The sequence below is a fragment of the Chelonia mydas genome, chromosome 20 (assembly GCF_015237465.2).
Source record: "Chelonia mydas isolate rCheMyd1 chromosome 20, rCheMyd1.pri.v2, whole genome shotgun sequence".
NCBI lineage: Eukaryota > Metazoa > Chordata > Testudines > Cheloniidae > Chelonia > Chelonia mydas.
Window position 1 is genome coordinate 858,595 of NC_051260.2, and position 13,670 is coordinate 872,264.

A 13,670-nucleotide genomic window follows, 5' to 3' on the forward strand; every position below is an offset into this window, starting at 1 on the left:
CAATCTCACAAGAGCGTGCATTTGTTTCTGGCAGTGGGGAAAATGAGAATACAAAGGATCCTCTCCCCACAAAACCTCTCCAATGCTGTTTGAATAGCAGAGAAGGCACCCAAAACAGGGAAAGTGCCTGGAGATGCAGAAGACCACAACCTAGGGCAGAACTAGGAAATCACTAGTATCTGTGACATGGGGTATCAGATGTTAACAGCAACTGGGATTGAGAGTCTGTCTACACTAGGGTGTGTAGCTACAATATTCTATACAAGAACAGTGAATTAAACAAAAATACAGACATTTTGAAAGTTACTCAGTACAAAGCGAGCACATTTACTTGAAATTCATACCACTTAATTTGTTAGGTTAAGCTGATTGTGAGCTATTTTGAGAACATACAGTGCATCTTTTAAAAAAAAAAAAAAAAAAGGAAGAGATTCCATAGACTCAAGATAACTTATACCAGCTACTGGAAGACCATTTTAAAGTGATATAAAACCTCCAGAAGTCAAACATCTGGTGGGAAGTACTAGTACTGAGCCTCAAAATGAGAATTGTGCTACAAATCCAGTTTGAGATTGTGCTGTGAAAAGGAATACCGAATACAAAGAAGTTACCAGACACACAGATACGCAACACAGATGTCACAAAATAATTCCGTGTGTAGATGTAGTTTTGGATGCATTCATATGGTGCTTAGATTAAATGGAGCTTAAAGACTATGTACCTAGAGATATTGTATTTTTTTTTCATATGAACACCCCCCCCAACCTGTTAGGTGAAAGCTCCCTGGAATACAGGGTAGGTGCAACATATGTATTCTATACAAGCATGTCTGGATTCTCGGGAACAACCTCTAGGTAGGAACTGCCTCCAGCTCCCTTGAAAGCTAGGGCACAATTTAAAATCCCAGTCCATACAAGACTATCTCTCCAGGGCTAAGGGACACTTCACAATGTCTGAGGGACTGATCTCTGGACTATATTTCACATGACTATCACCTTGTCCCTTCATTAGACACACTTTCTTGTCCGTTACTCCATGTCTGATTTCTCCCCCACCTCCCCTTCCTGATGGGAGAAAAAACCTCACCCAATTCCCCCTGACCCCCGATTCTCTATCCCAGATGGAGAGACCCCCCCACCTCCCTAGACATTTATATCACACTCAGCAGCTCCTTCTTTGTTAAAATAGGCCTCCCTCTGCCCCCTTGCTCTGCAGCCAAAAGGCCCCTTTCCCCAGACCCTCCTTTCAGATGTTTCACCTTTTTCTTAGAATAAGTACCCCCACGCGTTCCCTTCCCCTCTCCCTGGTGGAGGGAGCCTTCACCCAGTACCCCAGATGCATCCCCCTGAGCAGAGATTGCCCATGTCTCCCCGGTCTCCCCCCATTTCTCACCTGCAAGTGGACAGGCATGCCGTGGTCCCGCTGCAATCAAGATGGAGGGGGGCTCACAGCCTAGGAGGGAGCTGGTCTCCGACTGCCGCACAGGCCAAGCTCTGGTGCCAGGGCAACCACAGAGCCAGGCCAACGCCTGCCACCCTGGCCTGCTGCAAAAATGGGCAGGCAGCAGCCTCAGAGGCGGGTGGGCAAAGCACCCCACTGACCGGGGGACGAGGCCTGCCACCGCCTTTAGCCTGTGCCCATCACCATGGGAACTGACTGGCCTCAGCAGCCATGTCCTGGTCACCCTGCTCCTCGGGGCAGCCACTAAAGAGCGAGGCCCAGGGGAGGGAAACCAGCAAGAGTCCCTTCTCCTCCAGAGGCAAGGCTGCTCTGCTCTGCCTGGAGGGAAGCGCCTGACGAGGGGACGAGCCTCACCTGGGCTCAGCCAGGCCTCCAGCTGCCACCATTCAGCTTCCCAGAGCCAGGGTGCGGGGAGGAGCGCTACCCCTGGGAGAGAGGGTTGCCAACTTTGGTTGGACATAGTCCTGGAGGTTTCATCAGATGACACAATCTTTAATTAAAGATTAATCTTTAATTCCTGGGGATTCCAGGACAATCCTGGAGGGTTGGCAGCCCTACTTGGAGAGCTCTCTTCCCAAAGATACTCCTATAAAATCCAGAGGCCAACAAGGCTGCAAACATCCTGTACAACCCCACAGCTTCCCAGAGGGTGACAGCTGCTTCCTCAGTTCCTGCCCCAGCATGTTCCCCCTTGGTGGGGAAACCAGGGTGGGAAAGGGCCTTGGCCCATGGGGTGCCCTGAAGGAACAGCGAGGAATCTGCATGTGTGCTTACCAGCTCTGCCTCCAGAGCCGCCATCATCTCCTAAGAGAGACCCACCTTGACATTCACACAGGACAAAGCTCTGCTTTGATGGGGGGAGGGCAGCTCTGGGAGCGGAGAGACAGGGGCTGAGCAGAGGGTCCCCAAGCCACCTGTCAAGGAGGCCTGAGGAGCAACACACTTTGCAGTGCCCCTTACTGCTGCTCCACAAAAGTCAGCACACACTTCCCTAGAGCAGGTGGGCAGGATCTCAGGGGTCTGGTCCCACACCCCAAAGCAGCTCCCTTGTGGTCATCTCATATTCGGGGAGTGCTAGTTCTGTAGTCTGCTGTGCTGGAAGGAAGGAATCAGCTGCTGTGTACCTACATGGCCACCAGTTAAACCACGCACAGGTGTGCGGTGTTAGTGACCAGAATACTAGGGCTCCTGCTCCAAAAATCACAGAGCTAATGTTTGGCTGCAAAGGAGACTCTCCATTAATTGCCAATAACAGGACTCCATAGACCTCTAGCCACTAGAGGGCAGCACTGCCAAAAACAAGTGAAGTACTGATCCTCTCCAGTAATGGGCAGTAGCTGTGTAATAAACAGAACTGGGCAGGAAAGGGTTTCCCTGTCCTGGGAAAATATTTGAGATTTAGAAAAAATTCCCTGTCTCAAATTGGGATGAAAAATAATAATCTCAAAATTTTTTGCAAACCAACATATATGTGGTTTGGGTCCCCTGAAACTTTTATTCTGATCATTTCCAAATGCTTTATCTCTGACCCTTTTTAAAAATTTATTTAACTATAATTAGCTTAAATTTCAAAACAGAACCATTTTGAATCAGGAAACTCATGTTTTGTTTCTAAAATGTTGAAACAGGACATTTTGATAATGTGAAAACTTTTTTCCAACAGGTTTTCGAGCGGAGTAAATTTGTCAAAACCAACTAATTCCCACAAACACATTCAGTTCTGCTGAAGCAACGTTTTTGGGTAGGAGAACTTCTAGTCAAAAAATCCCTGACCAGTTGTCACAATAGGGTACAGATTCCCTGGCCGTATTTCCACGCTGTTACTGTGACGATTCCAAATGCCACTGAGAACCTTCTGAGAGAGAGATGATGTAATTAATAATAAACTACATGCTCTTGCAGCCAAACGTTGTTTTTCATGTAATCTCTTTAATACTGTGTAATACTTTTCTTTTTAAAATACAGTATTTTTTGAGGTAGACCATTACAGTTCAAAAGCATTTCTTTTCAGACATTAATAAGACATGAATTAAATACTTTCATGTACAATATGTTGCAAAATGAGGTAGAAATGGTTACAGAGGATGTACAAAGTCAAATATGATAATAAGAAAAAGAGTCTTCAAAAATCCAGTACCACTTTTTGGAGGAAAGGTGAGAGGGAGGGCAAGGAGGATGCTAAAAGGAGGTACATTTTAAAAATATCCCCAAGAGCCAACTTTGTAGAAAGGCGATCACGGTACTATCAAGTGAATGTGCAGATACACACGTACACAGGTGAACCTGAAAAAGTTCATGTAGATATCATAATATTTGGACATAGCCTCCTCCTGTGATGTCTCATGCGGCAGGAAATAGAGAGGCTTTGGCTATACTGAACATAACAAGGTATTCTTTGTTGAGGTCCTGGACACAGACCTTTCAGTTCTCTCTGGCTCTTTAGCTCACAGCTTGTGCAGCTTGCTGCCACTATCCTGGATCTCCTTAAGTCCCAGCCTGGAGTACAAGTCAGGGAACGTGCTGCTAATTACACCACAGAGACATTTATATTTCTTGGGAGATTTTTGCTGATTCCTCATCTCAGCGAGTGGGATTATCCCCCATTTTACAGATGGGCAAACTGAGGCACAGAGCATGTTATAAAACTAATCCAAGGTCATGCAGTAAACCCATGACACCATCAGGGAATAGAGCCCAGAAGTCTTGGTTCCTTGTTGCATCTTAATAGACAAAAAATAAAAAACAGTTCCTCTTGTATAGTACTTCCAATTTCATATAAAACAAGAACACAGAAACATTTTTTTAAAAAATCTTTTGAAAATTGTCTGGGTCATGTTATCTTATTGTATTTCAACCAGTTCATCCAATGTCTCTCACGTATACACCCTCCCCTTACCAACTGATGTTGTCCATACCCCACTTCTAACACTGGACACCCAATTTGTCCCCCAGCCATTCAAACCAGCAGTCAGGTGCCCAAATACATGCCTTAGGTGCCTGAGTGTCAATCTGAGAGCCCGACCATGGCATTGGATCTCTTAAATTTAGCGGCCAAGTTTTGAAAACTGGCCCAACACAGTCAAACTTGATAAATTAAAAAAAATTAAAATCCCCTGCACCTTTTCAATCCTCTCCCTCCTCAGGGTTCCATTGTCAGTCAACTCCTTCCCCCTTTGCTTTATTCATTTTCATGCATTACTAATCAAGGGAAGATAGACCAACCAGAAATCCTCTCCCCAAGAGAGCCAAGTCTAGCCATTCTTAATTCTCAGTGGGAAATCAGAGAAAGGATGAGGGGCTGGCTGGAGCCAGATACCATCATTAAGAAAAACAAGTGGCTAGAATTTTAGAGGGTCGATTCCTGCAGCCTACTGCATGTATGGTCTTGCTGCCCCTTTTCTTTCAGCGAGCAGCTGTTCAACCATTGTACGTGGACTGTAGCTAGGACCATTTCCAAACCACCAACATACATAACAGGGGAAGTGCTGAGTCTGGGCAACAGCCCCAGGGAATCCCTGGTCATAGAGAATATGGGTTGATTCCTGACACCTGGGGACTTCTGGTTAATACAGAATGTAACTCTGTGTCTTGGGCAGACTTCAGCAAGAAGAGTCAGGTGCAGCTATTTCAGGGACTACATCCTGGTCGGAGTGGCAAGCGCATATTCCAGCAGTGAGTTGCCCAGTAAGTGCCACCGCTGGACACCTCACTGCAGGCAGCTCTCTCTAGCTGCTGAATACTTTCTGGCTTTTGTTTTCCATGATTTCGAAAGAACAAATGAAGAATCCTAGAGAGAAAAAGCAGAAAAACTGAGCCCTGTGTGAAAAGTGCCCTGGGTCTCATCCAGTGTTTTATACTAAGCCCTCCGAGATAATGGAGAAGAGCTTATTTAATTTGCCTCCTAAATTATACACTCACGTAAGGCTACTTTAGTAGCCTGGGCTTCTGCTTTCTCAATGGTTAAACGCAGCAGCTGTCCGAGAGACGGAGCACTGGTTAGAGCTGCCAGGATTCTCCAATCCAACCCGGAGAAGGAGATGCCTCAAAAGGAGCTGGTGGAAAGACCCTAAAAGAAAGTGAGATATTAGGATCTGAGGAAGCAGAGGGAAGAGGGAAGGAACGAATGAGAGCAGTGAAAACAATCCAATCCAACGCAGCACACCTGCCCGCACAAGAGACAATGACACTTTTCAAGTGGTAAAGCTTGTCACAGCAAGCAAAGGGCAGCGGAATGCAGCACAGTGAAGAACAAATAAAGGACAGTGCTATCCCTCTCCAGCTTCTGGTCAATCTGATTATTGCAAATTGAGATGAAGGTGGAGAACAATACAGAAAGCGAGAAGGAACATCTGCACCATAAAAAGTAACAGAGCCCTGTTTGCACTCATCATCCAAAGATCTGATCCACAGTTCAGTGAAGTGGATAGGGTTCTCGTTCCATTTACTCAAAAGGGCTCTCAATTGGGCCCTACATCGTTTTAAATGGTTGGTCTGGTTATACAGTAAATCTGCACAAAGCTAATGACCGCTGGTTGTCACAAGCACATCAGGGCTATTCTGCTACTTGCTCTGGTCCATCAGAGGCAGAGATGGTGCAGTCAGACTGAGTTACAAAGTGAGTCTTTACAATGCAGATGCCCCTTTTAAAAAGATTTCCTTTTCAGGCAGCTACTCAAACTGAGGACTTCAAGAAATCGTTTGGGTTGGGGACTGGGCCGTTATATGTTTGTGGAGGGCCATCGCATGTTCTGGGTGCTCGTGCAAAAACCTCATTCTTTGTAGGGTGAAGGGGGGAACGTTGCAATGCTAGCAGCAGAATCTTCTCATGAGACACATGGGCTCCAAAGTCAGGACAGAGAAGCAGCAAGCCCCTCAACAGCTCCAGCTCCCTCATCTCACCCCTGCAAACACCCTTCCGCTCTCCCTGAGCAGTCAGAGTTCCTGGCTCACAGACTATAGCATGCAAAACCTCTCAAGAAACTGGTTTCATCAAATGTGACACCAACGAAGCTTTGATGGGGATAAGGGGCATGACTGCAGTCCTGTAGACCATGAGCCAAGGTGTCTGTTCCCTCCCAAATGATTTGTTAAGAACATGCCTAGAGAAAGAAGTTAAGAGGCAGCCATGTGTTGGCACCTGGCACAAGGGCATTATCTGGTTTGAGAAGAGAATGGCTGTGATGAACACAGAGCCAGGGAGGGAACAACTGTGGTACCCTGGCTAGCTTCCCCCAGCTGCCTTCCCCCAGTAGAGCAAAATGATCTAACTAAGGAAGTGGGAGTGCCTGGACTACACTGCCACTATTCTCTGCTTCTCCTGGCCCAAAGGGGGCCATGGGAACTAAAGCATAAGTTAGAGCACCCCTGAGGCTGCTGTACCTCACACTGGAGGGTGTGATGGCCCCTGAAAGCCCACAAAACACAGGGGAGTGCAAAACTGGCTTAAATCCACCTTAACTCCACCCTCCCACACATGCAGGGATGGGAGTAACTGAAATTCAGGACCAGAGAATCTCCCAATGCCCTTGCTAACCTGCTTCATCCTGCTCTGTGCCTCTTCCCTGCCCCAAAGTGGCCAGTTCTCAGCATTAGACGTTAATTCTCCATTGGCCTTTTAGCTCTAGCCCTTCGGCTGCTGTTAAGCATTGCTATAGTGTCCTAGATAAGCACAAACCATGGGCTCACGCTCTATTACCAGGCAGTGCCAGCAGCGGCACTTCAAGTGCCTGGGGGTTTGGCATTTTGTATTTCAAGTGCTTGGCTTGTTTTTTATAGGCTGTATAAATGCAGCTCAGGGAGCCAGCCGGGGGCTGAGGTGACGCGAATCTCCATGCGGGTAAGAAGAATCAATGGGGTTGGGATCGGACCCCTTAGTTCTGGAACGGTGGCAATGCCACTGGGCCAGTCGGTATGATTCCCAGGGGGTCACAATGGTACTGCCCTGCCTTCCCCTACCACCGACTGGGACATACCCATCTTCGCTAGATGGAAGGAAAATGCGAGACCGGAAAAGCCTCTGCACGAGGCGACTCAGCCCTGCATTATTTCCGATGAACTCACGGGTCTCAGAGGGTTACAGCTAGTGCCAGGAAGACACACGAGATATTTAGCTTCACCCCTCTGCCGTTGCTCTCTGCTCCTGTAGGGGTGGGTTTTGAGAGGGCCTTGCCTGCAAACGAAGACCCTGATCCGGCGTGTTGTTCTGCACGGGGCAACATGACACGCCAGCAACACGACGTGCAGGACTGGGCAGTAAGAAACGGGCTGAGACCTACCAAACGGCACTAGTTTAACTTCAGCTGTTTTTTAAAAATGATTCAGTTAAACTGGTGCAAACCTCTTAGTTTGGTTTAAAGGCAGCTCGTTTTGTTTCAGCTTCTACCAACTCCTAACTGACTCTGGGCCACACTGAAATATGCCTGGTTTAAAGAAAAAGATGAGCATCCACACAGAGGTTTGCACTGGTTTCATTAAATCTGTTAGAAATCTCACCCTTAAATAAAGCAGTGCAGCTTTCTCCTGGAGATAAGGCCTTAAACGCACAGTGCAGAAGCCTTTGCAGGTTAAAACTTGGTTCTCTACCATAGTTTTTCCTGTTCACAAAGGCAAAATAAACCTTCTTACAACATGGTTGGGTCTTGACCACACATAAACATGCTCACTTCTGCAGCTCAGGAAGGGCCCCTAGCTGGGAGACGCAAGAAGAGGAAGTGGAGAGCACAACAGAGAAACAAGCTTTGCAAACCAAGAAAGTTGGGAACATACCCCGTAGGTTTATCCAAAAAGTGGTACTAGCAACAGCTTTTAAACTACGGCACTAATACTCTCTTTTCCTTTGAAGACACGTTACTCCACCAAACGCTACAATAACAATGTCGAAAAAAAAATAAAATAAAATTATGGCATAATATATTGTGAAAAGCACCCGAAATACATTCAGCTTTCATCTTTGTAACAACTTCAAGTTTTGTTTTTTTCTTCTTTCTGTCACCCTTTTTTGGAAGCAAACACATAATGCAGCTTTGTATTGAGTTTGGCAAACTCTTAAGATCTTTTTTCCCCCCCTTCCCTTTCTTGAGAAGATAAAAGAGTTTTTAAAAACACATTCGGGTTTGTTTGTTTGTTTGTTTTTTCTGAGGTAATTTTCTTCCTGAGTAGTTAAAAAGAAAAAACAAAAAAATACTACATACATTACAAAAATAAAAATGAGGTCTAGTATATTAAACAATCTACATTTTTCTTTACTTCAAAACCTTCCCTCCCTTCTCCCATCTCCCTGTGCCATTTATTCCTAATAATAAATTCCTCATGATGGCTTGAAAAGATGTTGACTTGTGCGGGGGACGAGTCCTTTGTATGGCACAGTTCAGTACAGAAAAATTGCCCACAGAGCCACGGCCAAAGGGGGCTGGTTTTGTCAAATGATGGCTGAAAAATTTCTATTAGGAACAACAACAACAAAAATCAGGTCTCTGTAAATCGACTAGAGAGCTGTCGTATCACGCATGAGAAGGCTAAAACCAAACACATCTCCACCTGGCTGCATCCTTTACGTTGCTGGTCTCAAAACGGATGAACGGGAAAGTAGACGAACAATAAATAGATTATCCTGAGTTCAGTGAGCGACTACTTCCAAAAACAAAAACAAACAAACAAAATCAGTCAAGTCTGACATAAAAAAGCCTGTAAAAGAATTTGTTTGTGTTCGGGTCTTTTCTTGGATCAAGTATTTCACCTTCAGATCAGCTTGGACATAGGAGAAAGACAAAAGACACTGACTGAATTCATGGGCGAGCTGTGATTCCATCCTTAGCAGCTGGAGCTAGACCAGAGACTCCAGAGCAACAGATCTTAACAAATACAAAATAATTCCCCCGAATCTTCCACTCAGAGGTCAAGCTGGCACACAACCAACACCACCATCAACAAAATAATGCCACTGGAGTCTGAGGCTGAGGGCTCGGCTCCCCCAGCCCACCCCTTCCACGCGCCGTCAGTGCCTGGACCCGTACATTTTGTCCCACTCCATGTACAAGTCCAGCTCCTTCTGGGAGACGGTGGGGCGGACTTTACAGAAGGCGTTCTCGAAGTCTTTGTAGGAGGTGGGCTGCAGCTGGCCGGGCAGGCTGTGGAGTTTGGTGGGGCCGGCCTGCTGGCACAGCTGGATGAGCTCGCTGCCCGAGTAGCTCTCGGTGTGCTGCACGAGGGAGGCCATCTCCCGCTCACTGAGGCAGTAGTTCTGCTGGGCCAAGGTGTGGTGGAGGATCTGCCGCCGGGCGATGCTGTCGGGCGGGGAAATGTAGAACCGCTTGGTGAACCTCCTCTGGGAGGCTTCGTCCACCGTGCTGGGCCGGGTGGTCGTCCCGATGACGACGACATTCTGCTCGGCTGAGGTAGCTATGTTGTCCAAGTAGGAAAGCAGCTGAGACTTGAGGCCGCTCGCCTGGGCGGCTTCTTCACCAGCGCAGGCCACGAGGAGGGACTCCACCTCGGAGATGAGCACCACGGATGGCTGACGGCAGCTGGCCACGAAGAAGACCGTCTGCAGGATCTTCTCGGCCTCGCCCTTCCACTTGGAGAGCAGGGCCGTCCCGCTGAGATTCAGGAAGGTTGAGCCCAGCTGGGTGGAGATGCACCTGCTCAGCAGGGTTTTCCCTGCTCCACGAGGCCCGAACAGTAGGATGGCTCTGGGTGGCCGGCTCTCCCCAGTGTAGGCCCCAGGCCTCAGGATAGGCCACACCAGCTCTTCCTCGATGGCGGCTTTGACCGAGACCTGGCCAGCAATGTCCGTCCATTGGACGGGGGGGCTGCAGTCGACGATTTTGTTGTTCACCAGCTCTAGTATCAGGGGGTCTACGTTTTTCAGCTGCTCTTCCACAGGCTGGCTGCTGAACCCCTGCGGCTTGGCCTGCATCCCGTGGGTGAAGGCATGACCTTGCTCGCCACCTGCACGCTCGCCATTGGCGAGAGGCGGGGTGAACTTCTCAAAGCTCTCCCCGGGCCTCAAAGGGGCTTCCCCGGCGCCATACGGAGGGGAGACCAGGCCTTTCATGGGCTGGCTGTTGTACTTCCCTACATGCTCCTCCAAGGCGACAGTCGCCGCTGCTCCCGTCGGCCTTTTCCCAGCCTTGAAGGGCAGCTGAGAGGTCTCGGTGCTTCGGCTGAAGCTGTTGCCTCCACATTCGCCGTTGTCGGACATCTGGTATGGCGACTCAGGGGTGGACTTTGGCTGCTCGTAGCTGTATTTCCTGTACCTGCCCTCAGCTTCGTCCTCCCCCCCGGGGATATCAAAGGCCTTTCGTTTCAGGGAGCCCCCCGAGTCGCTGCTGAGGGGGGGCACTGGGAGGGGGGGCAGGCTGGAGCTCTGGTAGCTATAACCAGGGATGCCCGGGGGCCGGGAGGAGGGGGGTGGCGGGGGGATGGGGGTGGGTGCAGCAATGCCCGAGGGCAGGTAAGAGGCCGACGGGTGCGGAGGGTGGATCCCGCCGTAGCCGGGCTGAGGCGCGTAGCTGCCCGAAGCGTAGTTGTACATGGGCCCTGAGGAGCTGTAGCTGGGGACCAGCGCCGAGGAAGGGTGTGTGGGCTGCAGGAGTCCTGAGCTGTGCAGGGTTGACGGGTGGGGCGGGGGAAGTGCTGTCGCGGGCTGGCTGCAGTAGCCCGATGGCAGGTAGGTGCCACTGTAGCCTGAGGTGTACTCCTGAGACAAGCCAAGGCCGCTGGAGCCGGCGGCTCCCCCACATGAGTTAGAGGGATAAATGGGGTCCCGGGCAACCTCGCAGACGACAGGGGAGCTGCCAAGCCCCACAGGCCCATTTCCTGGGGCAGACGGAACAACCCCCTTGGAGCCAGGCAGCCCATCGTGCACGGTGTTCAGGGGATAGGCACCGTCCGAGCCATGCGGCATCGGCCAAGGCTCCACGTCACCTTTCTGCCCATTGAGCGGCCCAAAGGCTCCATCTCCATAGCTGTTCAGCACCGGCCTCTCATAGGGCGAGTCCAGCACCCCCGAGTACTTCTCCGCATACCTCTTGAGGAGGTTGGAGGCCGTCAGCGCGGAGATGTCGTCGTTGGCCCAGGCGTAGTTGAAGCGCTGCCGGCCGCTGTGGTAGAGGTCAGATTTGTGGGCCGGTGAGGAGGTGGTGGAAGAGACATCGAGGTGCTGCTCTGGCCACTGGTTCAGGGGCTGGGCATGCTCCGGTGTCCAGTGCATCTTCAACAGAGCTGGGGACAGGGAAACAGAGGTAGAAAGAGTTAAATACGGTCCTGGAGTAGAGTGGTCCTGCTGAACTGGAGGCAGGTTTAAATGTACGGGGCTCCCTGCCCTTCTCCGTTTGCTAAACGTAAAGAGGGTCCCAGCTACGCGATAGGGCTCCACGGGTGTCCTCCGCACGGAAGAGGCCAAGAACCCCTCACCTAAATAAAAGTATCCTGATCTCTAGAAGTGAAGAGCAGGCACAACGCCCACTGAAGTCCGCAGGAGCTGAGGGCAATTAGCACCTTGCCAAGCAGGCCAGTGGTATTCCGGAGCCTGCCTTCAGGCACTGAAGTTGGAATATTTTAGCAAAAGGCTCTGTGGTGTTCATAGAGCCCCTTTTGAGGCTGGGTTGGCTTCTCTTTAGGAGAGTTTCTATGCCTTATGATTTTGGAGGGGGGAGAATCTTTTTAAAAAAACTGAATCAGGCTTCAAGACAAAAATGTTTAAGTTACACTGGGAAAACGTTTAGTGACCTATGCAGTCCCAGTTATAAATATCACCACGTGCCAAAACGGAGATTCGCCCCCATTGGTCACAAGAATACCAAGCCCAGCTGCTTATTTCACCAAAGTTCTACTAGGCAGCATTTTGTGATCAAGACAAGATTGCGGAACAATACAGAACACACTGGATCAGGGTCTAAGAGGAGACATTCTCATATCTGATGGTTTGGAGTGGATTTTAGTCTATTCACACTGATGGGAACCATACACACAATTCCCTGTGTATCACTAATAATCATTGCAGTGCTTTACACGTCTAAGCCACTTTTTACATGAGAAATTCAAAATATGACCACAAAACCCATCCAATGAATCATGGATCATTATTATTATTAGTTCCACTGCAGTAATGCTTGGAGATCCCAGTCACGCCCAAAGCAAGACACTGCAAGTACATCACAAAAAGACAGGCACTGCCCTAAGAACTCACATGCTACGTCAGAGTTAAGGTTGTTGTGATGAAATATGCATTGACAGAGGATGTAGCCCAGATCAGAGCGATGTAGTGTGGCAGTTTAGACTAGCCCCTTAGTCTGTTACCCTGGGCCTTGTCGGGGCCTTCACAACAGTGCAAAGCCATTTTAACATGGTAGCACTTTGCACTGCCTTTGCACTGGTGTAAATGGCACACAAGGGGCAGACTCCAGTCTGCATTTCTGCTCAGCTTGTTCAAAGGGTTAGAAGATAAGTTTAGGACAGAACACAAAGGATCAGAGTCTCCTCCTCTCAAACGTGCAGCTCCCTTCCCGCTTTACGCCAGCAGGAGCAAGAGGAGACTCAGCCAAAAGGGTCACAGAAGATATGGGTGAAGATGCTGGGACTCAGATCACAATTTGCTGGGCTATTGGGGTGCTGGCCCCTTGCACAATACTGTCCCTAAAGGCCCTGTGTACAGAGTAAAGCACAAAGCACTGGTTCCTATCGGCACGTGGATAAGCCAGGCAGAACGACGCAGACAGGCCTCAGGTTCCACCTCTCCTGACATGTTGGACACTTTCTATGAATTATCCATGAGCCTATATGAATCCCAGGCTCTTTTCACCAGGCCCATTTGTCACGGGAAATTAAATCCATACTGTCAGGGAGGTGAAATATCACAAAACTGGATGGGTATTTTCTAAGAGCTGTGTCCTGCCTCCTGGCCTAAAGGCAATGGCTCTGCCGCACACAAGAGAAGGCTGCAGAAGGGGGAACCTGCTCCCACCGAGCACAGCAGAGCAAGGGTCCAAAGAGACCCTCCCTGCAGCAGTGCTGGGATGGCATAAGGCCAGCGCGAACGAGGGAGCAGAGACCCATTGGGCAAACCAGCCATAAAGAGAAGCCTTGTGCAACGCAGCAGCTGCTCTGGTCCCCGTGCTGTGGGTGAGTTGGGCGGGGAGGGTTCCCACCTTCTGTGGAATCCACCCAGACAAACCTGTTCATGCTGGTGGTCCAGGACCGGGCTCTTACAG

At 49.4% G+C, this 13,670-nt stretch overlaps 1 protein-coding gene across 1 annotated transcript in view; it reads right to left on the reverse strand.

The window, feature by feature from the left end:
* Positions 1-3,378: 3,378 nt before the first annotated feature.
* FIGNL2 (fidgetin like 2) overlaps positions 3,379-13,670 on the reverse strand; it is a 50,898-nt gene continuing 40,606 nt past the window's right edge. Inside the window, exon 2 of the mRNA XM_043532947.1 lies at positions 3,379-11,682. Coding sequence (XP_043388882.1) covers positions 9,455-11,671 — 2,217 coding nt within the window. The 5' untranslated portion in view covers positions 11,672-11,682 and the 3' untranslated portion in view covers positions 3,379-9,454. The remainder of the gene's footprint in view (positions 11,683-13,670) is intronic.